General features: G+C 35.3%; 1 protein-coding gene across 3 annotated transcripts in view; it reads right to left on the minus strand.

Moving 5' to 3' along the window:
* Nucleotides 1-25,888, minus strand: part of Cad99C (cadherin 99C) — a 463,896-nt gene that overhangs the window by 174,181 nt on the left and 263,827 nt on the right. For all 3 annotated transcript variants that reach the window (XM_073960669.1, XM_073960670.1, XM_073960671.1), the window contains exons 5-6: nt 20,281-20,459; nt 12,504-12,626 (exon numbers count right to left, since the gene is read on the minus strand). In XM_073960669.1, the coding sequence (XP_073816770.1) occupies nt 12,504-12,626; nt 20,281-20,459 (302 nt within the window). The remainder of the gene's footprint in view (nt 1-12,503; nt 12,627-20,280; nt 20,460-25,888) is intronic.

A 25,888-nucleotide genomic window follows, 5' to 3' on the forward strand; every position in this document is an offset into this window, starting at 1 on the left:
GACGTTGTGGAGTGCCAGGCTCTCTAAGCTCTTCCTTGTGCTCACAAGCAAAGAAGAAATCCTAACAAATGTTGTCACCATGGCATGAAAGAATGAACTTGAAAGAAATTTAATTTTCCCAGGAGGTCACAAGCATATGACAAATCCTCCTGCAACTGAGGCAAGCTCCAAGTGTCTAGAAGGGAGCACTTCATGCTCAGACATTGTTTCAGAAACCTTGAGGCCCTATGTTCCACAAGGAGTTAAGCGGAAAAGAAGATGTGTCAAGGACTTGACAACCACCCACCCACTTTTGATTAACCTTCCTTGTGCTCACAAGCAAAGAAGAAATCCTGTCAAAGGATTAAAGGAAGACATTAAAGGAAAGAACCGAAAGACATGTAATTCTCCCAGCGGTAAGCTCCAAGTGTCGAGGAGGGAGCATTTCATGTTCAGACAGTGTTTCAGAAATCTTGAGGCCCTATGCTCCTCAAGGAGTAAAGCGGAAAAGAAGATGTGTCAACGAATTTACAACAACTCACCCACTTTTGATTAGCCCGGCCTCTAAAAAACATGCCACGGAATCCACATTATGTAGATCGAATCAACATTGATTGAAACAGATTTCGACCATGGATAATACCATGGATGTGCTCGGTTTGTAAAAATAGAGTGAGGAATAGCTTTCTATTGCACCAGTCTGGTGAATAAAGACATATCTCGCTACGTCAGGAGCGGAAAAGTGTGTAAATGTCGAGGTAGAGTTGCTTAACGTACACATACCACCGATAAGTAGCTCTATTCCAGGTTATAGGACCAAAATTAGCCCGCTTTTAGAAGTTCATAACCGACTGGTATTGGGTGAATTTAACGCATATCATGAATTGTGGCACGGGCAATGAGGATGCTCGCTTCGCTTAATATAGCAATCGTGTCACCTGTGCTGACATTGACGTCACCCGACATCCCGTCGTTTCGCTGTGACAGACCATCTCACTATAATTGTCTCCATTAGCTGACCACCCGATTTCACCACCCCTGAATGCCGTACTTTCATCCAAACATGGGAAAGCCAATAACTCCTTATGTAATCAACGTTCCGAGAGGACGTTCCGAGACATCATCACTGCTGCAGCCGCTCTCTCTAAAGCTACTGTTCGAATACCCGAACTGAGACCACCGATTAGCAAATAAGTGCGATAAGCTTCGTCGAGTCAACCCCAGAGACAGTTGACACTGGAAATTAACAGGTAAGTCGGTGTGCTTAAGCGAAAAAAACGGCTAAACATCTGAAGAGTTGCAACATTAGGTCGGAAAAGCGAATTGTGGGCAAGGGATAAGTCATGCTCGAACCATGGGGGAAGGAAAATAGGACCTAAGTCACGTTTGGCGACGTTACGCTGACTGATGCAAAGAGGTGCGCATATTATTTTCATCGACAGTTTGTCGAGCACCTCGGGAGTAACAGGGCAAAAAGAGGTTTACTATGTCGCATTAGATCTCTTCCTGCCGAGGAGGTACCACAACAATTCACAATGGATAATCTTGAGAATGTCATCAGGAACGCCAAATCATCCAAAGCGTTGGACCCTGATGGAATATCCGTTGCACCTTGGCTTCAGGTGCCCTCCCTAAAGGCATTTGTAAAATGCTGAACTACTATTTGACCGATATTTCCACCTTTTCCACCCGAGGAATATACAAATATCCGTCACTAAATCTACGGCCACTCTGTGCACCACATAGATTGAATCTCATGATTGATGGTATGTAGCAGAATTTCGACCACTAACTACCCCAAGATTCTAGGGGTCACATTCGAAAGCATGTTCACGTCACGCGCGGATGCCACAGCTACCTGTGATAAGGTGAGGTGCAGGGACAAGGTCCTCATGTCCCTATGCAACATCAGTTGGGATGCAGATAAAAAATACTTGTTGGTCTCATATAACGCCACAAGTCGATCTGTAGTCTGCGAATATAAGTACAACGCGATGGAAAAATACCTGTCAGAATGCCACCCGTAGAATTGCAACAGGGTCCTCCTCATGTCTTCAGTGGACCATCTACATTAGGAGACATAGGTTCTTCCAATACAGCGACATAATGGCATGCTCTCGTTGCAGTACTTGCTGGGCGTTACCGTGAGAACCATCTTAATTACCATATGGTGGCTAGAACCCCCCACTCAGGCATGTAAGAAGGGAGAGCTCTTCTTGAACAAGAAAGAGAGGTCCAACGTTACAACAGAGAACCCTTAGATCAGTAAGCCTATCAAGTAGGTTTGAGTAGCATTCACACATATTCACTCGCAGATGTCATAAACAACTGTCGAGTGAATGCGGTACTCGGAGAAAATCCCCCGTATATCACCACCGAGGAGCGTCAGCTGCCACGACATATCAGAAGTATTTTGGCTCAACTACGCTCGGGATGGTGCAGCGGTTTGTACTCTTATAGGGAAAGGTTTGATGACACCGTGCAAGATATCTGCCCAGCATGTGGTATAGGCAGGCATAATATACTACACCTTTTCAAATGCCTGCCAAAACTACTCACCTAACTCCATTACCTTTGTGGTTACAACCCATAGAAGCAGTCCCATTTATGGGACTCGAGATAGACCCAAAGCCGGATTAAGTTGAAAAGCGAACTTACAAACATATAATATGCTGTTACAACAACATCATTGGGTCAGACAATCTCCTTTAATTGGCCAGATTTCAAAGAGTTTAGCAATCTCCGCTACAGAATACCGTGCAACCCTTCTGATCTGATAGTAGAAAGGATTCTGTGGGACGTCATCAATGCTACAACCACTTGCTACATAGCGGTTGAATATCCGAAGTAAGATCAAATTTCGTAGCAGTATCGGGGGTCTAACATCGCCTAAACAAACCCAAGGGCATTGGAACTGACAATGGTGACGAGGTGCACAACTAATTTTAACCCACAATTTTACGAGCAACGAGAGCAACAAGATAAAATGAAGAGTTCTAAGCCGCAGAAGATTTCTTTTGGCGGAGGAAAAACTTTTGATCAAGTTGGAATATGGTCTATATCGGTCCACTTCTTTGGGTACATCCCACACAAAATTTCGGAAAAGTGCAGTTTAGGACCTCCTCTCGAAAATGGCCCGAAAGCTGTAAAAACCCGCTAAGGCTCCCCGTGTAGTGGATGCAGCGCATGATAACTCTGCAACGGATAAACTTATTCGAACCAAAATTTGACTTAATATTTTATGCAAACTTAAATCAAGGACTAAGATGGTCCATATCGGTCCACTCCTTTCGGTACCTCCCCCACATCGGTTAAAACCCTTTCTTCCTCTTTAACTCTCGAAGGCAGTAACCGATTTGGTCCATACTTTGCACATCGTAATATTTCTACGAGACATAAATCAAGTTATAATACAGGTTGCACCCAAGCCCCTATTACGATGATACATGTTTTTTGTGTGGCAAGTCCATACTTCTTGAGAAAATTACCCGAAAGTTGTAAAAACCCGCTGTGGCCAACAAGTGTAGTGGCTGGTGCGCACGACACGAATGCTGCGTTGGTCCCCACTTAGCATATCACAATATTTCTTCGAATATTAGATAAAATTCGAAGGTGGTGCTTATATACCCACTTCTTCCGGTATAATTCTAGCATGTTAATGGGGTTCGACCATGTAGAAATTTTACTCCATGACGACAGAAAATTGGGGTTTTGACCAAGAATATCGATTTCTGAACCATTGTGCTGCGAGTACACTTTGATATGATATGAAGTCTCCCGTCTCCCCGAAAACATATGTATGTACATATGTTTCTACATGCTCCTATTCAAAGAATCCATAAAATTTAATAGCATTAATATTTTCAATGAATATTACATATTTTCCACTCTGATTACATATTTTTTTCCCCACTTTTCTTTAGCTTCAATTACACATTCCTTCAATACCTGCTGCTAACATGCAATTCATTTCTATTGATGACATTTCACATCAACTTCTTCTTCTACTTCCACATTTCATTCATTGATATTCCACTGTCGATATTATGGATATTTGTCATTTTAGTTTCAGGCATGCTGTGTGCCGACTACATTGACGACGTCGACGTTATTGATGGCAATTCCTTTGCAAAAGTTCACTTCACTTTTTCTCAATCATGTTGATTGATGACAAGCTTTTCGTTTTATAGATTACAGATACCGAATGTGAAACAAAAGAAAAAAAAATAAGTAATGCATTTGAGGTGATGTAAGCGAAAAAAACCTCTGATCTCGTTTCTAACATTTTTCCGATTTTCCTGTCTAAGACTATCAAATATTATTCTTTCGTTTTTTTTTTGTTTTCTTTGTACGGCAGCTGATCTTTTGCGAAGTTGTTGCATCATTCAATGGCAGGGCTGGATTTGATGTGATTCTATTGTATTTTTCCATCAACTTTATACTGCATTTCAATCAAGAAGAAGAAAAAAACGAGTTCTGCATGACAGTTCTTTGAGGCAATTGTTGGCTGTTTGTGGTCTAGCATGACAGTCATCGCTACTGGTGGTTTTAACTCTTGGTATATGTCTGCCATCCATCTAATTACCCCCAGCGTTCTATGGCATAAACTATAATCTTTTTTTTTGCATAGAAAGAAAGACAAAAGCTCTTTGTAAGGGAAAGACAAAGAGTAAAGAAATGAACGAAGAATGTGTTGCAGCATGAACATGACCAAGATGCCGGAAAAAACATAACACGGAAGCCATAACTCTGTAATTAAATGGTGATTGAGTGAGCGGCCATGGAGCAAAGACCAAAACTGGTGAAAGAACAACCATTGAGGCTGCAATAAAATGGGGGTCCATCATCATACATACCACCATTTGTCAATTATTGTTGGTAATAAAGTTATTTTATTTTAATTGAATTGTATTTTTATTAAAAGATTGCAAGATGTTTTTCAGTTCTTACTTTTTAGTATTTAGTTTTTTTAGTGTTTAGTTTTTTTTGCTAACATCTATAAGAATGCTGTTAATAAGTTTAACCCAATTGCTCTGCACCACATAGTTTTTCTTCTTCTTTTGTTGTTCCGCTAGTGCTGTAGAACATTGTGTTTGTATCTTAAGTCTTTTGTTTTTTTGGTGCAAGTAAAATGTGACTGTGAAAAATCCTTAAGAAAATGTTGCTCTTGATTAATGTTACAGCAAAAGCTATGTTATCCAAATGCCATAAATATCCTAACTTGACAAGTTGTTTAAATGATTTTATAGTTCTGGGAAGTTTTTGTTTTGTTGGCTGACACAATTCTTTGAAATTATGCTATTTGTCAAAGATGCTAGAAATCAAGATATTTTCTCTCATTAAAATAATTAAACTAAATTATCCGTTTATTAACGAGGAGATGTGTCAAGTTTTTCTATTTTCATTTTATGAAATTTTTTTCTTAAATTGTTTATAGTTCTAATTTAGATACTTGAATCACTTTAACATATTTGGAACAAGCAGACCCGGGTCCCAAATCACTGATCAAGCGGCCCGATAGTCAAAAAATCACACTATAAAACTGCGAAATGCTTTCGATTGTGTCGATTACAGAAACTCTGCTGACTAAAATGTTGTTTTTAATTTGTTGTTGTAAATATTCTCTCAGCTATTCACTATCTAATGCAAGAATCTTTGCTGCATCCGATTTTAAGAAAATTGTTGCAAAATATCTATGTTCATATTTGTTTAACTTTTAAATAAATTCTCAATAAAACTAAACAAAGTTTATTTTTAATTAATAATTATTAAGTTAAAAAAAATTTATTAAAAAAATTATTAATTAAATTAAAAAAAAAATTGTTTGGGGCCTGGAGCAACATAGTTATATGACAATAAATTTTCAAAAATTATTTTTTTCTTGTGCTTTATGCAGTGTAAATACAAATGTTCTATAATGTTCTGTCTAATTCATTTTTGACAAATTAATTTCGACTTCCTAAATTCCTAATAATCAAATTTTTGCTGCACAACTAGCCGCAACTATTGCTGATAAATGCATGGAAGATGTAGCTTAACTTCTCAAAACACCCAAAATTAGGCGGTACAGTTATATGGGGGTTATATAAAAACGTTGACCTTTGGCGGTACAGTTATATGGGGGCTATATCAATAAGTTGACCTTTGTTCACAATTCTTGGTGGAGAAGATGAATAACCAACGAGAACCCCAATGCCAAAATTCAGATTATGTGGTCTGAAAATGTGGATAAAATCCTCAAATAAAAAAAAAACAAATATTGGGAGTTACAGTTATATGGGGTTAATATCAAAACGTAGATCTATGTATGTCCACAAGTTTTTGGAGAATGTTTGTGTCCACTGGTAACTCCGAAAAATGTAGCTTAAATCCCCCAAAATACTGAAAATCAACAGGTACCAAAAATGGGCCTATACCCAAACGTGGATCTAGGTCCACAATTTTTAGTTGAAAAGTTTAGTGGCCACCAGAAACCCTAAATACCGAATTACAAGTAATTTGGAAAGAAAGGTTGGCTTAAATCCTCAAAATACCGAAGTTTAAATAATGAAATAAAATCTGTAAACGAGAACTGGACTCAAGTAAAAACAACAGCTAAAAATAGTAATAAATTTAAGGAATTTTATGCGGTACTATGCGCCTTCTAAGCGGCGTGAAAGCAATAGATAATAATTATTTAAAAAAGTTTTAAAAAAGTTTTAAAAAAATTTTAAAGTCGAATTCTTCCTCTTATTGAGACGTGTATGTTTTAGGTTTATCATTGCTGATGGACGGATTTACTCCTTTTGTACAGTTGAATCTCACCTTTTAAGACAATATGTATATATATCGTTTTTATTAATAGGGGAGGTACCACCTCCGAAATGCATACCAATGTGTGCCACGACACATTTCAGAAGATTTCGTGAATATCATCGATTCGTTAGTTATCGAGATATAACAAACTAAAAAGTGGGAGTGATCGGGACCCAACTAAGAACATTTGATCGGAGACTGAACCACCGTTGTCTCTCAAATTAGATTGCAAGCCGATGGATTCATAAATTTAGCAAATATAGCGATTTAAAAACAATAAACCGTCCAAAATTCATCATATCCATTGCCATTTTTGCATCTCGGGTCATTTTCTGAAAATTTCATCGAATTGGGTTCAGTATTTTTGGAAGTATAGTATATTGAAAGGGCATGGATCTCTGTTATCAAGACAAAACATATTTAAAACAAGTAAAAAAGTATCAGTCGGCTTTGCCGACAGAGATGTACCCTCAGTCTATGTGAATAAACACTTTCATCTACGGACAGATCAATTGTAGTTAGGGTCTTTTCAGAATTTTGTGGCCCTTTTTGGACATTTGAACTTGCCGACAAAAATGTGGATCAGGATTAAAGTTCAAAAAGGAATTGATCGCCATAGTCCATTATGAAAATGGATGGAGTCATATTTTTTCAATTGATATTGCGCACACTAGTCATTACAGTGGGTCATCGTATAACTTTTGGGCCAGGAAGCATGGCCCACCGAAAATATAATATCGCTGTAAACAGGACCACAACGAACAGCATCGGTATATATTTACAAAGGATCTTCGAAAAGACCCTAAACTGCACTTAGACAAAAATGTTGAACTTTTTGGGGGATGTTCCTTACGGAGAGGACCGATATGGACCATTTTTGAAATTAAACTAAATTTGGACAAAATATTAGGAGATCCAAAGTTTAAATATTGGGGGAAGTACCGGTAGTTGTGGACCGGTATTGTCCATCTTCGAACTGAAACTAAGTTAGGACAAAATATGACGAAGGCCAAATTTCGGACCGAATCGGTCGATCAGTTCGAGAGTAATCGTGCTCTCCAACCTCTACACACGGTGTCATACTTTTCAAGAAGTATAGACTTGCCCCTTAGAAAACTTTTGCCGTCGTAATTGAGGCAGCAAATGCAAGTTGCTTCAACAAAAATCGAAGTGATTCGAGAGCAGGCCTTAAAGTGAACTTATCCGAAATTTTGTGTGGGAGGTACCCGAAGGAGTGGACCGAGTCCATATTAGAACGATGTGCAAATTATGGACCAAATTCGGTTACGCCCTTCAAGAGTTATCATGCGCACAAATTTTCCGAACATTTTTGAAGTTTTGTGGGGAGCTGAAGTGGAACAATATATCTTATGTTCGAACTTAATCTGAGTTTGGACAAACTATTACGAAGGCCAAAGATTGGGGCGAATCGGAAGATCCTTTGGAAAGTTATCTTGCGCTCCAACCACTAGACACGGTTAGTGATGGGCAGTGGGTAAATACCCAATGGGTAAATACCCGGTAAATTGGCTAAATACCCAATTGTGGGTATTTATTTGGGTATTTACTATATTGAATCGCCAATACAACATCTTACACCCTATTTCTGGGTTTAGGTTGTGAAATCGCTTCAAAATGGATAGTTTTACAACACTTTAAACAAGTGGGTAAATACGCGAGTATTTACCCAAATGTTGGGTAAAACTCTTTAACTGTCGAACCACTTGACGTAGGCTGACGAAATTTGTCTCAAATCTTACTTATATCAAGAGAACATCTGGTATTGAAAACGGGGTCTCTGGGTCCATGTTTTGATATAGCCCCATATAACCGTACCTCCCGATTTAAGGTATTTTTTACTACTAGCCACATTTTAAAATCATATTGACTGAATTTTGGCACAGTGAGTTTTTAATATGTAGAAAATATCCTTGCAAAAATTTTTCAACATAGGTCCACGTTTTCTAATAGCCCCATATTCGAGTATTTACCCAAATCTTGGCTAAAAACTTTTTAACTGCCGAACCACTTGTCGTAGGCTCACGAAATTTGGTTCAAATCTTACTTATATCAAGCGAACATCTGGTATTGAAAATGGGGTCTCTGCATCCATGTTTTGATATAGTCCTCATATAACCGTACCTCCCGATTTAAGGTATTTTTTACCTACTACCCACATTTAACATCTCTAGACACGGTCTCATAGGGTGTTTCTTGCAACCTTCAGGCTATTTTATCAGGAAGTATAGATTTTCCCCTTATGAAACTTGTTCCGTCATGGGAGGCGATTCGAGAGCAGGTCCTTAACTGAACTACCCGAAGTATTGGACCGATTGAGTCCATATTGGAACCTAATCTAAGTCCGGTAAAAGTTTAACGATGTGCAAAGTATGGACCAAATCGGTTAGTAATCAAGAGCTATCGTGCGCACAAATTTTCCGAACATTTTCGAACTTTTGTGGGGAGGTAATCTAAGTCCGGTAAAAGTTTAACGATGTGCAAAGTATGGACCAAATCGGTTAGTAATCAAGAGCTATCGTGCGCACAAATTTTCCGAACATTTTCGAACTTTTGTGGGGAGGTACGGGAAGGAGTGGACCGATGTAACCCATCTTCGAACTTAAACTAATATTACGAAATCCAAATTTTGGACCGAATCGAGTTATCGTGCGCTCCAGCCAGACAGACAGACGGACGGACAAATTGTCTGAACGGATTTCGTCCAAACATACTTGGGTCTAAAACCATTATTTCGATGAGGAATATTTTGTCCGTATGAAAGTATATGTACCCTCGTTAGCATAAATGCTGAGGGTATAACAAGTGGGCCCATTGTCTCCCAAAAATAATGCTCAAACCGATATGGACGTGGAGGAAGTACCCAACCTCCTTAGAAACTCATAAAAATATACATAAAATATTTGCAAAAAATTTCATGAAGTAGGGGAAGTTAAAAGTCAAATTACGGGTTGTTCCATCAAACAATGTAGCCAAGACCCTCAAAATACCGAAAATCGGGAGATTCCGTTATATGGGAGCTATTCCAAAATAAGTTGACATATTTTAATGAAGAAGTTTCGTGACCACTGAAAATTTCAAATGTCAAATTACAGCTAGTTCGGTTAAGAATTGTTATATGGGAGCTATACCAAAACATGGGCCTATGTTGACGATTTTTAGTGAGGAAGTTTCGTGACCTCTGATAACCTCAAATGCCAAATTACAGTTAGTTCGTTTAAAAAGTGTAGCTAAAATCCTCAAAATACCGTAAATTGGGAGGTATTGTTAAGTGGGAACTATACCAAAACAATTGGAGCTAGTTCGGTTAAAAATTGTGGCTTAACTCCTTAAAACAGAAAATCGGGAGGTACCGTTATATGGGGCTATATTAACCATTGATCTATGCCTATAATTTTTGAAATAGAAGTTTGTTGTTCACTAGGAACCCTAAATATCAAATTATAGCTAATTCGGTTTGAGAATGTGACTAAAAACGTCAAAATACCTGAAATCGGGCGGTACTGTTATATGGAGGCTATACAAAAATGTGGATCGACATAGCCCATAATCGAACTTGACTTGCCTGCAAACAAAAGACGCATCTTCCCAACATTTTCTATCTCCATTTTTGTGGATGCTAGAGTGATTTTTTTTTTTTTTTTTCAAAATAGTCTGTCTTAGTCTATTGTTGTTGTTTTAATATTTTAAAACAACTAATTTATTAGTGGAGAGAATTTGGCATTGTTCGAAAAGGGGTAAGGCAGGGAAGACTAGTTTCGATCATCGTCACAGGATCTCATTAGTTCCCTGGTTTCTTGTTGGTGGATATCCTCCACCGAATTATTTTTCAATAACTTTTTCAACAAAAAGCTTTTTATACCCAAATATCTATCGTCGGCTCGAAATATAAAAGTGAACAAAGAAAAACTTCAAGGAAATGTTTTTCTTAGGCAACCTCATATAACCTCAAAACTAGTCTTCCCTGCCTTACCCCTTGGCGATCAATGTTAAATTTTCTCCACTAATAAATTCGTTGTTTTAAAATATTAAAACCACAACAATGGGATTAAGCCAGACTTTTTTTGAAAAATAGAAAAAAAAAACAAAATAGATCACATCGTGTAAACGCTATACTATATTGTTAAAAGAGGACACTCTCAGCCATCTTTCTGCAAAAAAGGAAAATTAGTTTCATGCTATTCCCTTAAAGTTCTAGTCAACTAAATTTCGAATTTCATTAAAATGTAGTAGTTGAAACGGTTCTTAAAGGCAACAATCCTTTCCAAATTTATTTTAGCTATCCATTCGTGCAACAGGAAATAATTTTTTGAGTTTTTTTTCATTTCAGTAGTTTGTGTCCTTTTTAATAATTAAATGGAATGAACATTATATTTGGCATTAATAGCCAAAAGTTCATTCATTCTCGCTACAGGAAATCATTTTTGAAAAAGAACGCCAAAAAGTCATAGCCCTAGTGTGCATAAAACTGCACAATGGTGGCGCCCTGCTACTGACAAAGTATACAGAAATCAATAAAAAATAAAATAAAAAATCTCGAAGGACCAATTTGCATAAGTGTAGAAAACAAATATTGTGAGTAATGTAAGGTGTTTCAGCTTGAAAGTAATTTATATACCCCTCACAATATATTTATTTATTGCCCTGACTAGCTCCAACGATCAGAAAATGTATTTCATGTTTTTGTTCAAATATTTCAATTGTATTTTATGTTCATTGTTAAATTGTTATCGATAGTTATTTTTCCAAATTAAATTTCAATCAACGTCTACACCACCACCTAACAAATGAATTGGCATTCTTAGACATTTTAAATTGTAAGAATATTTCAAATATTTTGTTGCAATTGGCATTTCAAGACAAAAGAATAAACGGTTAATTCATTACAACAAAATCTATACGATCATGGACACATAAACTTTGAAGATTATTTAACAATGATTTAAACCAAACCAAAAACAACAAAAACAAATTGAAAAGAATGACTAAAGGAATGCCATAACATTTACAACAATTGTCTTCCACTTTTGCATACCATGCACACAGGTTCGTTCTAACTTCTAGACCATTGTTTTTCCGAAAGTGCATTAAACTTTGGTCTTAAGGAAAAAAACAAACCGCGGCAATAGAACAATAATGAAATGAAAAAATCATGAAAAAACAGAATTAGAAGACGGTAATAAAACAAAAACAAATATAAATAAACAATGTGGACTGGTGTGGCAGGCATGGCGGCGTGGGCGAGATAAGGTAAGCACAAGAACTGCAACAACAACAACTGTTGTTGTGATACATATGCAAAGATTAAATAACCGTCTTGACTGCCACCCACCTCAATAGAAACATTTTTGTTGTTGTTTATTTTTTTTTTGGTAACCAAAAACCGTAATTCATAGATATTGCGAAGATAGCTGGGTTTGGTTGGTTTGCGGATGCATATTCAAATCCAAAGCCGTTGTTAGCTATGGCTGTGGCAACGTATACAACACCACTGAGATGACGATACTTTGTTCTAAAACGTTAAGCATTTAGAATCAGAGGAAATATTTTTTAATTGTTAGTGTTTGTTTTGTTCTGCGACTTTGTTACAGTAATGTTCATGTTCTTTGCTGTTTGTTGTAAGTTTCGTATGTTTAACACAATATACATAGATTTTCTTCTCTTGAATGGGTATTTAAAACAATAGCTTAAAAATAAAAACAAAAACTTACCTCAGGCACTGTAACCTCATAAGGTGTGTTCATGAAACGTGGCGCATTATCATTAACATCAGACACGCGCACTATAATCGGTATATTGCGACGTTTATTCGAGGAACGTACGGTACAGGAAACCTGAAACGAAAAAAAACAACGACAGCAAATAAAGAATTAAATTAGCAATTGAATGAAATTTCCAATTGGTAATAAAAATTGCAGTTTAGTAATAGATATACTCTCATTAAAATATAATTCATAGGAAATTCTTGTTACACCTGTTGCCACCATCCGGGGAAGCATGTCACATAATTTATGTACACCCCATTCGATACAACAAAAATGCAGTTATGGCTTTTTGAAATGTCTTAATTGCAAAGATCGCTAACGAGTTACATAGGTGGTTACCAGTAAACTGTATTTTTTTAGTTCGTTGAAATGTTTAATTATGCATATGAAGTGATAGTTTACTGATGCGAAAACGCGATTAGCTGATGATAATGTTTGATAAAGAAACTATTAAAAACAAATAGCAAATGCATACAGTGCTGATTCAGTGCAAAAATTCAGGTATATTATAAATAAGTAAAAAATAATCAGTAGGATGCCCTATGAACAGATCCCGAATGTTAAAAATAAATTACATTTTCGTGGGTGAAAAAAGAATTTTACATTTGAGCCATTATACGAGGGTTGGATGATAACTTTCTGGCCTAGCATGATTTATATGCTTCCTCATGCGTTCAAAGCAATTGTTGAATCACTTTTTCTACTCCGATTGAGAACCCTTTTACAGCATCTTCTGGCGACGAAAATCGTTGACCACGCATTTTTATACCATACACCGTTATGTGGGGAGGGTATTATAAGTAGTTTTTGGCCAAAAAGTTTGTAACGCATCGAAATAATGGTAGTAGACCCATACTTATGTATACCAAAATTAATCTCTCGACGAGCTGAGGCGATCCGTCCGTCCGTCTGTCCATCTTAACCTTGTAATCACGCTACCTGCCGCAATTTTGATCGGATCGACACCAAATGTTGGGAGTTGATGAGGGTCCCGGAGGGGAAGAAGCCTATTGATTTTGGTGATGGTCGGATGATATTCAGGGGCCGGAATGGGCAAAAAAACTTATATGGACAAAAATTTAAAGTTTTATTAATATGCAAATATATCCGCTTTTAGTAGTCGTATTCCAAAATAAAAGCCCGTCAATGGAACAGGAAAATATCACCTTTATTATGATGCAAAATAGGTTGGCACACATCCCACTTTCTCATTTTTTATATGAATTGTACTGACGAGTATCTCAGCTTAGATTTGATGGGTTTCAGATGTTGAAAAAGACCTTGGGATATCCCAATTTCCAATTTATGGAATTTTATGTCCATGTCTGATATTTCTGCTTCTGTTGGACACATTTCAAGGAGAGAGTTTGATAATGAAACTAAATCATCTGAACTTTAAATTAATACAAAATGTGGCATTTATGGTAAAATATCAGAGTTATTGCAAAAGGCGCTAAACTATCACAATTTTAATATTTTGAAGTTTTTACTTTAATGACAAATACCTCTGCTTCCATTTGGTGTATTAAAAACATGTAAAATTCTAATCAAGAAGACCAGCAAAGCTTTCAGTCAGTACCAAGGAGATGTCGACAGTAGTCAAATATAAAATTAAATATTAATTATTTTGGTTCAATTCGCCTTAAGTCATTTGTTATAAAAGCCAGATAGGCGAAAACTTTAGTATCTCCCTTAAAGGAATGCTTACGAGTGGAAAGTGTATGCACAGGGGTAGTGGTGTAGGGTATCACATAGTCGGCCTTGTGCCGAATATAGCCTTTGCTCACTTGCTTTTGATATGCTGGAATCAACTGAAGTCATTGAATTTCCAGTCAGGGCTGTACGCGGAAAATCCATCAATTCGAACGTCTTGTCTGGTCAAACAGACGCTGGTGTGAATCGATGTGTGAAAGCTCCCATTGCCATGATGCAGAATGACTCGTCTTCTTTTGTTCGTTTTTCGAATTTCTCAGGAGACTTCAGGCAAATAAAGTATAGTGTACCACTCAGAATTAACCGTCCTACATTTCTCAAGCCATATAGTCGCCACAATGTCAGTTTTGCCAAAGAAACAGGAGACCATTTGTTTCGAAGTGCTTCTTAAATGAACGAAGTTCGTTCGATTTAGCTCACTTTCGAAGACCTAAACGGTCGATTACAGTTTTGTTTTGGGCTACTAAGCATAGATCAAAGATTCGTCGTCTGTGACGATCTTATAAACGTCGTTAGAAGCACCGCGTTCGTATTTATTTACAATATCTATGCACCAATCCACAAGATCCTTTTTTGAGCGATAGTCAAATTTTGCTGGATATAACGAGAATAATCCATTTTGCGGTCATTTCTTTATGCAATATCAAATGTTAGTTTGTGAACGAAATGCCCAAGTTCGCCTCTATTTTACGGTATTTAACATGACCATCTTGCATTATCTGTTCACGCAAGGTTTAATTTTATTTTTGGCACAGCGGCCGATTTTGGGCGACCCTCACGACCAGCGTACGTAAAAATACTTTATAAAACATTTGCAATGGTTTCGTTTCGTGTTTTCCATAGCAATAATACAAAATGAAACATAACCTACGTTGACGGAACTCGCTGTTTTGTTTACATTCGTGAGTGCGAACAAAACGAATAGCGATAAGTTCTCAATTCCACAACAAGAGATAGAAAACGAAAAAGTTCAAAACACATGAATGATTCATTTGGTGGTTGAGAGCTTCTCTCTCCACTCACTAATGATGATGTCAGATAGGGTTGTGTGTGGCTGAGTGTGGCATTGATCATTTCGCACAGCAAATGTTTACCAAAACTTCTTTTTGTTTCGGTGGTGAATGAAACAACTCGGCAAAGCATAGCCAAAGTACATTTCAGTAATCGTACGGTTTTCGCATTTTTTCATTGAAAAGTTTGTGGTTTTGTTTTAATAGCGAAACGATTCAGAGAAATTGAAAAGTTTGTGATCTTGTGTGATTGACAAGGGAATCGTTTTCTTCGGCTGCGTTCATTGCTCACGACCCTCGCTTTTTTGGCAATTGTCGGCAACGATTGAATTCATTAAATCTGTTTTTCATTGTGCTATAGGATAGCCCTTTATTGATATACAAAGATTTAATTTGATCGATGCACTTTTGCCGTGATTATCCACGTCGAAATTTGTGGAAAATTATCGGTCGAAAATGTTTACAAGTAAATTCAATTTTTTTGCAAAGTGATTTTTTCACTTCAACTGTTCTGAGTACGTTTAGGCTAAAAACTGTCAAACTTTGTTGCCTATGCCACAAAGTATTCGACCAGCCCTAGTATGAGATATAAAAAATTAAACAAATGAGATATTTAATTCGTTAGTTATATAAAACAAGTGAGCCAAGGCTATAGTCGGGTAGGGGCCGACTATGTGATACCCTACACCACTACCCCTGTTCATAAGCTTTTGACTAATAAAATTCAAAATATTAAAATTGGGATAGCTTAGCGCCTTTGCTCTGAATGTCTTCATAACAAAGGTCAATTTTTTTGAAACGCATTTAAGTGCATCGACAGTACAACCCAAATAAAAAATGGAAAAGTGAGATGTATGCCAACCATCAATAGGCTTCTTTCTCTGTTAGACCCCCATCAAACCCCAAAATTTCGTGAGGATCCGATCAAAATTTCGTAGTGTGATTGCACAAAAATGGAAAAAGGGATGCATTACCGACTATTGCGATATCTCTGTTGTTACCACCTATGACAACCTACTTCACATCGTTGTAAAGGTGATATTTTCTACTTCCCTTGCCAGGTTTTGCTTTCGATATACCTCCTACAGAAGGGAAATATTAACTTTGAGATAAAACGTTGGTCTTTTTTCCAAATATTATTTTTCACATTCCGACCCCTGAATAATATCCGACCATTATCAAAAATCAAAAGGTTTTTTTCTCTGTGGGACTCCCAATAACACCCAAAATTTCGTGACGATCCAATTAAATTTGCGACCTGTAGCGTGATTTCCAAAAAAGTGGAAAAATGGGATGTACTACCGATTATTGAGATATCTCCGTTATTTGGATACCTACGCCAACCTGCTTTACATCATTGTAATGATGGGATTTTTTACTTTCATGGTCAGACTTTGCTTTTGGAAGGTCCCGAACCAAAGCTGTGATATTCGTCATTATTATTAAAATCGCAAAAATTAAAAGTTGTGTTCTATTAGCGGCTATTGCGATATCTTCGTTGTTTGACCACCTACGACAACCTACGTAACATCATTGCAAAGGCGATATTTTCTACTTTCATGGCCAGGTTCTGCTTTTGGTATACCCCATATTGAAGCTGAGATATTCGCTTTGAAATAAAACGTTGATTTTTTCTCCAAATAAGTTTTTTGCCCATTCCGACCCCTGAATATTATCCGACCATCATTAAAATCAATAGGCTTCTTTCTCTGTAGGATCCCCATTAACCTCCAAAATATCGTGACGATCCGATCAAAATTGCGACCTGTAGCGTGATTTCCAAAGAAGTGGAAAAATGGGATGTATTACCGACTATTGCGATATCTCCGTTATTTGGTCACCTAGGCCGACCTAGTTTACATCATTGTAAAGATGGGATCTTCTACTTTCATAACCAGGCTTTGCTTTTGGAAAGTCCCCAACCAAAGCTGTGATATTCGTCATTATAATTAAAATCGCAAAAATTAAAATTTGGGTTTTATTTGGGAATATTATCATATCTTCGTTGTTTGATCACCTACGAGAACCTACTTTACATCATTAGAAAGGTGATATTTTCTACTTTTATTGTCAGGTATTGCTTTTGGTATACCCCGTAAAGAAGCTGAGATATTCGCTTTGGAAAAAACGTTGTCTTTTTATCCACCTAAGTTTTTTGCCCTTTCCGACCCCTAAATATTATCCGACCATCACCATCGTGACGATGCGATCAAAATTGCGACCTGTAGCGTGATTACAAGGTTTAGATGGACAGACGGACGGACGGACGGACTGACGGACGGACTGACGGACGGACACACATAGCCAGATCGACTCAGCTCGTGGAGACATTCATTTTGGTATATATAAGTATGGGTCTACGACCATTATTTCGATGCGTTACAAACTTTTTGGCCAAAACCAACTTATAATACCCTCCCCACATAGTGGTGTAGGGTATAAAAACGTTGACTTTTCTCCCCATAAGGTTTTTGCTTATTCCGATTCCTGAATATTATCCAACTACCACCAAACTTAATAGGCTTCTTCATCTGAGGGGCCCGCATCAACTCCCAAAAAATTCGTGACGATCCCAGCAAAATTGCGACCTGTAGCGTGATTACAAAAAAATCGGAAAATGGGATGCATTACCAACTATTGCGATATATCTGTTGTTTGACCACCTACGATAGCCTATTTTACATCGTTGTAAAGGTTATATTTTCTACTTTCCTTGTCAGGTTGTGCTTTTGATATACCTCCTAAAGAAACAGAGATATTGGCTTTGAAATAAAATGTTGACATTTCTCCAAATAAGTTTTTTTGCCCATTCCGACCCCTAAATATTATCCGACCATCACCAAAATCAATAGGCTTCTTCCTCTGTGAGACCCCCATTAACCCTCAACATTTCGAGGCGATTCGATCAAAATTGGGACCTGTAGCGCGATTTCCAAAAAAATCGGAAAATGGGATGTGTTACCGAATATTGCGATATCTCCGTTATTCGGTTACCTACGCCGACCTAGTTTGCATCATCGTAAAGACTGGATCTTTTACTTTCATAGTCAGGCTTTGCTTTTGGAAAGTTCTCAACCAAAGCTGTGATATTCGTCAATATAATTAAAATCGCAAAAATTTAAATTGGGGTTTTATTTGCTAGTATTGTGATATCTTCGTTGTTTGATCACCTACGAGCACCAACTTTACATCATTAGAATGGTGATATTTTCTACTTTCATTGTCAGGTTTTACTTTTGGTATACCCCATACAGGAGCTGAGATATTCGCTTTGGAAAAAACGTTGTCTTTTTATCCACTTAAGTTTTTTGCCCTTTCCGACCCCTAAATTTTATCCGACCATCACCAAAATCAATAGGCTTCTTCCCCTCCGAGATCCCCATCAACATCCAAAATTTCGTGACGATCCGATCAAAATTGCGACCTGTAGCGTGATTACAAGATCGACTCAGCTCGTCGAGACATTCATTTTGGTATATATAAGTATGTCACCCTGAAGTGACCTCCGTTGTGTAGAAATGAACCACGGTGGAGTGTCGTCTTGGGAGTCACTCCAGCGACACTTCTAGAAGATCATTTCCGCAATAGTTCTAGAAATTAAAAAAATATATTTTTGTTTATTTATTTTTATTTAAATTTTTTTATTTTTATTTATTTGTTTATTTTTATTTATTTTTTTCATTTTTCTTCTCTTTTACAGAAATTATTCTTTGCATTAATTTTGTCATTTTAAAAATGTAATGTTTGAAGCGAACCCGGACCTTCAGTGTGCAAAGCGAGTATGCTTACCACTGCACCACCGCCTCATATACTCATCAGATAGAAAATGTTCTATATTTGTTCAATTGTGTTGAATCATTAAAAAAATATAAACAATCGCCTTGGAAGTCACTCAGAAGTGTCGGCATACGCGGTAAAACGTATCACAATAATGCTTGGTTTACATTTGCGAAATCCACTCGATTTCAACTGTCAAATCCATAGGTTAAACGTCAAATGAAATCCAATGGATTTCAGATGACATTTCATTTGACGTTTGATCTATGGAATTGACAGTTGAAATCGAGTGGATTTCGTAAATGTAAACTTAGCATAAGGCGATAGAAATTGTTTCTGTAATTCACCAACGATCTTCCTTGGCGTGTCCCCGGAGTGACCTCTTAGGCGAGGGAGTGCTAACTCTCTTCCAAATGCTGGCATGGAAATAATGTTTGGATTTTTTTACCTTTTTCGAAAGGATGTGCTGATTAGATGTTTTACCTCCGACTACCTACAAATCCACAATCAAGTTCGTGCTTCATATATAATAATATATTAATTAAAGTTTATGGCCTTTAGATGTTGTTGTGACGTATTTCCCCATCCATGGAATTTTCTGTATAGCAGTAATATCGGTCTTGTATTTTGTAAGTATATATGCCATTGCGTAAACTGCACCTTCTCCATAAAGAAACCATTAACGTTAGGCTAAAAAGGGGGCCAAAATTCGTCCTTTTAACATTCATAGAAACACTAGTATTCGGCCCAAGAGTTTCTGCATTTATAGTATATAGTCTTCGGAAATATTACTGAAAATAGCCACTAGGAAAACATCTCTCATATAAATGAGTGCACCCCAATTTATATTCCCTCAATGGTATGGGATCTACTTTTATCACCAAGCCAGAGCGATGTGTCTTACGACAATACCTTCCTTTCGATATTTAGGATACTTTCCGACATAAACTTTCAACAAGCCGATACACGCGTCTTAAATTTTCAACTCCTCTTACATAATCTGTCAGATTTTTATTGAATTATATGAAAAATTTATATTTGTTGTAATATGAAATGGGAAGCGTAATAAACATGGTGTTAGGGGTGAGTGAGAATTGTATGCTTTTTATCGGTATAACATTGTATATGTTCCATTTTTATACTTGACATTTTCATTACCCATAACATGGCAACGTATCCACTTCGTTTCTAAAAATGATATGTTTTGAACAGAGTTTACTTACTTGAAATACAATATGACTTAAATTCTCTTCATCTCTATCCAATGGCTGTAGAAGTTGTAATTTTTTGCCATTTAATAAGAATATCGGATTTCCTTTGGGAAAGACTAGATCCAAGGCAATTTCCGTAAAGGGATCACCAAATATGGGTAGTTCGGGTGGATTTGTTTGTTGGCCAATATCTAAAAAAAAGAAAAAAAAAACGAAACAGAATTTTCATTAGCATTTTCTTTAAAAAAAGAGACAAAACGTAATCAACCGTTATGGCAAAGAAATATACAAAACGCAAGCCTTTCACTTTAACGGTAAGGAGGCATAGTATAAAAATAACTTGCTTAATCATCTCAATAAAATGACCACCAATGCAAAAATATGGCCAACGCAGTTGTGCAGTTGTAGTAGTTAAAAAAGTGGGTATACCATAAAAAAATGTGCTTCTATGCAAAACGTTGATGACAATGCTATCAGCATTTATAACGTCCAAAGAAGTGGAGAACGTTAGTTTAGCGAGAATCTGTAATTTCAACGTAAAAGGATGTTATCGTTTTACAATTGCTTTTAATATTAGAGCATTGTGGTGGGTAGTAAGAATTCTAAATGGGATTTAAGAGGGTGGTATGGAATAATTACAACAGTATTTAATAGGGAGTGCAGTCATATTTGCAAATATTTGCTTTTTAAAATACATGCTTTAAAATGTATTTCTTTATATACCCAGCAAAATGTTCGATGCCAAAGATGACATTCAATCATGGGTGCAAGTGATCTAGCATGTCATCTTTTTAGCATCTTCATCGATGAATTTTATATGAGCGTGGACCCCAAAAGACGACGTTCTTTTCTGGATCCTAAGCATGTCATTTTAATCAATGCGTTGACATGTCATTTCCACCAATGCTTTGGCATGTCATTTCCACCAATGATTTGACATGTCATTTTCACCAATGCTTTGACACGTCATTTTCACCCATGCTTTGACATGTCATTTTAACCAATGCATTGGCATGTCATTTTCACCAACCCCTTGGCATGAAATTTTCATGTATTGTTTGGAAAATGGAAATGCTGTATTGAAATATGGTTTTCATGAAAAACAAAACTCTTTATTAATTCAAACGAATTCATGAAATAACTACAATTAATTTATCAGTTTAGTTTTTCAAAAGTGTACATCCAAAATTGCAATGTAATCACCACCGCTGCAACGCAAAAGATTACTTCCTCCGTTATCCGCAACTGATATTCTTTCATCTTACAAAAGGTTTTTTCAATTATCTTCCCATCACCAATTCAGATTTCGACATGGACTCCAAATGCACTCCTTTAAGTATTTTTATTTCGTAAATTACTTTTATTTTATAATTTTGTTATTTTATAACAACATTTTGGTAATTTATACTCTTTTGTTTAGTGACGGAAATATGTAGGTATCTACAACCCGGCTTGCTTTAGGGATCTCTAAGAACAAAATGTAACGAACGGGGAGGAGAGACTTTTTATGGAAAATACCATTTATGCTTAATTAATTTATTTTTAATTGTTTCTTTCCAAAAGTAGTTTCTTCTTTATTTTCAGATTCTTGTTCCTTTTCGTTTCGGACTTTTTTTTCAAATTCCAAGAAGCGAGATTTGATTGATTTCATTCTATGACAGATTTAGAACAGACAAGGGAACTTTTAAAATAGCAATGTGTGCAGTCCGATTCATATAATACCAATTGTTTAGAAGTTTTAGTTGTTTGATATGCAGGAAATGTAAGACAACATCACGACGACAGTTCTAACAACTTTGGTCTGTTCCAGAAACTGCAAGAATCTACTTATTTTTACTACGATAACACTTTTTCCTTTATGTTATCGGAAAAAATAGTAAAAATTAGTAGATTTTTGCAGTACTGGAATATACCAAAATGAAAATAAACAGGTGTGTAAATAAAACCACAAACATCATCTCTATTGGATCGATGGAATGGGTACAAATGCTGATGAAAAGATCTTTCACGACTTCCTTTGCATTGGTTCAAATCCTAATGAAAAGATCGGATCTTCCACGACTTCCTTTGAACCAATGCAAAAGATGACATGAAATCACGTCATCGCAAAGAACCCCTTCCGTCAAATTTTGCTGGGTAGTGCATCATTTGCAGAGGTCTCACATTTGTTTAATTATTGTTTAAGGAATTGAATTAACAGTAATCTTCTTAGTTATCCAACTTTACATATTTACCTCTTTTTATTAAGTTGGTGATTAGCATTAGCATAACTTAATGGTTTTTAATGCGTAATAAACTTTAGCATTCGGTTATTAACTACTGCAACGAATACGATCAACGACAGAGTGGTACAGAGCCTAGGAAGAAGGCCTAATACTTAAGACATAATGAAGTCGGCATTTTCTCTTAAAACTTAGACTTAGATTTTTGAAGTAAATATTTTCATATTTTATGACCATCTTTAAATATGAAATTTTAATAGCTTCAATTAATGTCGTATTTAGAATGGAAAACAGATGTTCAAACAATACTAATTTAGATAAGTTCGGAAAATGTTTCTAGTATGTGTAGTTAGGAAAGCAAAAAAGTGTTAGTGGAGTTTGCCGATAGAAATATAGCCTCAGCCAATGATAGAAAAAATCTGCATATTACAAATAAAAGCGGAAAATAGATGATACAAGTATGTGGTTTGATTACTATCATAACTAGAATGAACATAGGACGTTTGGGAAATAATCCCTGCAGTTTAGGTACATACATATATAATGTCTTCGGCAATATTATTGGCAACAAGCCGATGAACATTTTCGTGGGAAGTGTTGACTTATTTAGCCTGTCTTTTTGGTAAATTTGTTCATAAGACTTTAATAATTTCGTTAGGTTGTAGCACGTTCATATATTCTACACAGATGTCCGCCAATCGGTGTTGCCGAATGTGACGACTTATCGTCATTTTGACGATTTTGAATACCGCTTTTTTATGGCGGTATTTAAGTGAGATTAAGTTAGCTTTACTGCTGTGGGTTGTATACTTTATATAGTCAGTCTCATTGTTATAACTATAAGCGCAAAATTCATATTAATTGGTAACCAAATCTAGTTTTGGACTATGTTGAAAAATTTTTACGATTTTCCAAAGTTTATTGACGATTTGATATTATTAAAAACATCCACGCATATATATTTTTTTTTGAAAAAATATTTTTAAAAATCCACGCTTAAATTAGGCCTTGTAAAATATATTCAGAAAAAATACGCCCTTATGTTAGTCCTTGGAAAAAATATTTTTAAAAAAATCACTCTTATATTAGACCTTAAAAAATATTTTTAAAAAATCAACACTTATATTAGTCCGTAAAAAAATATTTTTAAAAAATCCACGCTTATGTCACCCCTTAAAAAATCCAGGCTTAAACTAGAGCTAGGAAAAAATATTTTTAAAAAATACAGGGTTTAACTTGTCCTTGGAAAAATATTTTTAAAAAATCCAGGCTTAAACTTGTGCTCGAAAAAAATATTTTTAAAAAATACAGGCTTAAACTAGTCCTTGGAAAAAATATTTAAAAAAATCCAGGTTTAAACTAGAGCTGGAAAAAATATTTTTAAAAAATACAGGCTTAAACTATTCCTTCGAAAAAATATTTAAAAAAATCCAGGTTTAAACTAGTCGTTGGAAAAAAATATTTTAAAAAATCCAAGCTTAAACTAGAGCTAGGAAAAAATATTTTTAAAAAATACAGGCATAAACTAGAGCTTGGAAAAATATTTTTAAAAAATTCGGGCTTAAACTTGCCCCTGGAAAAAAATATTTTTAAAAAATCCAGACTTAAACTAGATTTTGGAAAAAATATTTTTTAAAAAATTCGGACTTAAACCGGCCCCTGGAAAAAAATATTTTTAAAAATCCACGCTTAAATTAGTCCTTGAAAAAATATTTTCAAAAATCCACTCAAAAATTAATTAATAAAAAAATATTTTTAAAAATCCACACTTAATTAGTAATTGGATAAATATTCTTAAAAAATTCAGGCTTATATTATTCCTTGAAAAAATATTCTTAAAAAATCCAGGCTTGGAAAAAATATTTTTAAAAATCCACGCTTAATTTGTCCTTGGAAAAAATATTTTTAAAAAAATCCACGCTTAATTTGTCCTTGGAAAAAATATTTTTAAAAAAATCCACGCTTAATTTGTCCTTGGAAAAAATATTTTTAAAAAAATCCACGCTTATATTAGTACTTGGAAAAAATATTTTTAAAAAAATCCACGCTTATATTAGTCCTTGGAAAAAATATTTTTAAAAAAATCCACGCTTATATTAGTACTTGGAAAAAATATTTTTAAAAAAATCCACGCTTATATTAGTACTTGGAAAAAATATTTTTAAAAAAATCCACGCTTATATTAGTCCTTGGAAAAAATATTCTTAAAAATTCCACGCAAATATTATTCCTTGGAAAAAATATTTTTAAAAATCCACGCTTAAATTAGGCCTTGTAAAAAATATTCTTAAAAAATCCACGCAAATGTTTTTCCTTGGAAAAAATATTTTTAAAAATCCACGCTTAAAGTAGGCCTAGTAAAAAATATTCTTAAAAAATCCACGCAAATGTTATTTCTTGGAAAAAATATTCTTAAAAATTCACGCTTAAATTAGGCCTTGTAAAATTTTTTTTTTAAAAATGCACGAAATTGTTATTCCTTGGAAAAAATATTCTTAAAAAATGCACGCTTATATTAGTCACTGAAAAAATATTTTTAAAAATCCGCGCTTAAATTAGGCCTTGTAAAAATATTCTTAAAAAATCCACGCAAATGTTATTCCTTGGAAAAAATATTCTTAAAAAATCCACGCAAATGTTATTCCTTGGAAAAATAATCTTAAAAAATCCACGCTTATATTAGTCCTTGAAAAAATATTTTTAAAAATCCACGCTTAAATTAGGCCTTGTAAAAAATATTCTTAAAAAATCCACGCAAATGTTTTTCCTTGGAAAAAATATTTTTAAAAATCCACGCTTAAACTAGGCCTAGTAAAAAATATTCTTAAAAAATCAACGCAAATGTTATTCCTTGGAAAACGTATTTTTAAAAATCCACGCTTAAACTAGGCCTAGTAAAAAATATTCTTAAAAAATCCACGCAAATGTTATTCCTTGGAAAAAATATTTTTAAAAATCCACGCTTAAATTAGGCTTCGTAAAAAATATTCTTAAAAAATCCACCCAATTTTTATCCTTGGAAAAAATTTTCTTAAAAAATACACGATTTTGTTTCTTCTTGGAAAAATACTCTTACAAATAGACGCTTATATTAGTCCTTGGAAAAAATATTTAAAAAACACACTTATTTTAGTCTTTGGAAAAAAAATTTTGAAAAAATCCACGCTTATATTAGTCCTTGGAAAAAATATTTTTAAAAAATCCACGGTTATGTTAGTCCTTGGAAAAAATATTCATAAAAAATCCACGCTTATGTTAGTTCTTGGAAAAAATATTCTTAAAAAATCCACGGTTATGTTAGTCCTTGGAAAAAATATTCTTAAAAAATCCACGCTTATGTTAGTCCTTGGAAAAAATATTCTTAAAAAATCCACGCTTATGTTAGTCCTTGGAAAAAA

This window comes from Musca autumnalis, unplaced genomic scaffold, assembly GCF_047663935.1.
Source record: "Musca autumnalis isolate F117 unplaced genomic scaffold, ASM4766393v1 scaffold_1, whole genome shotgun sequence".
NCBI lineage: Eukaryota > Metazoa > Arthropoda > Insecta > Diptera > Muscidae > Musca > Musca autumnalis.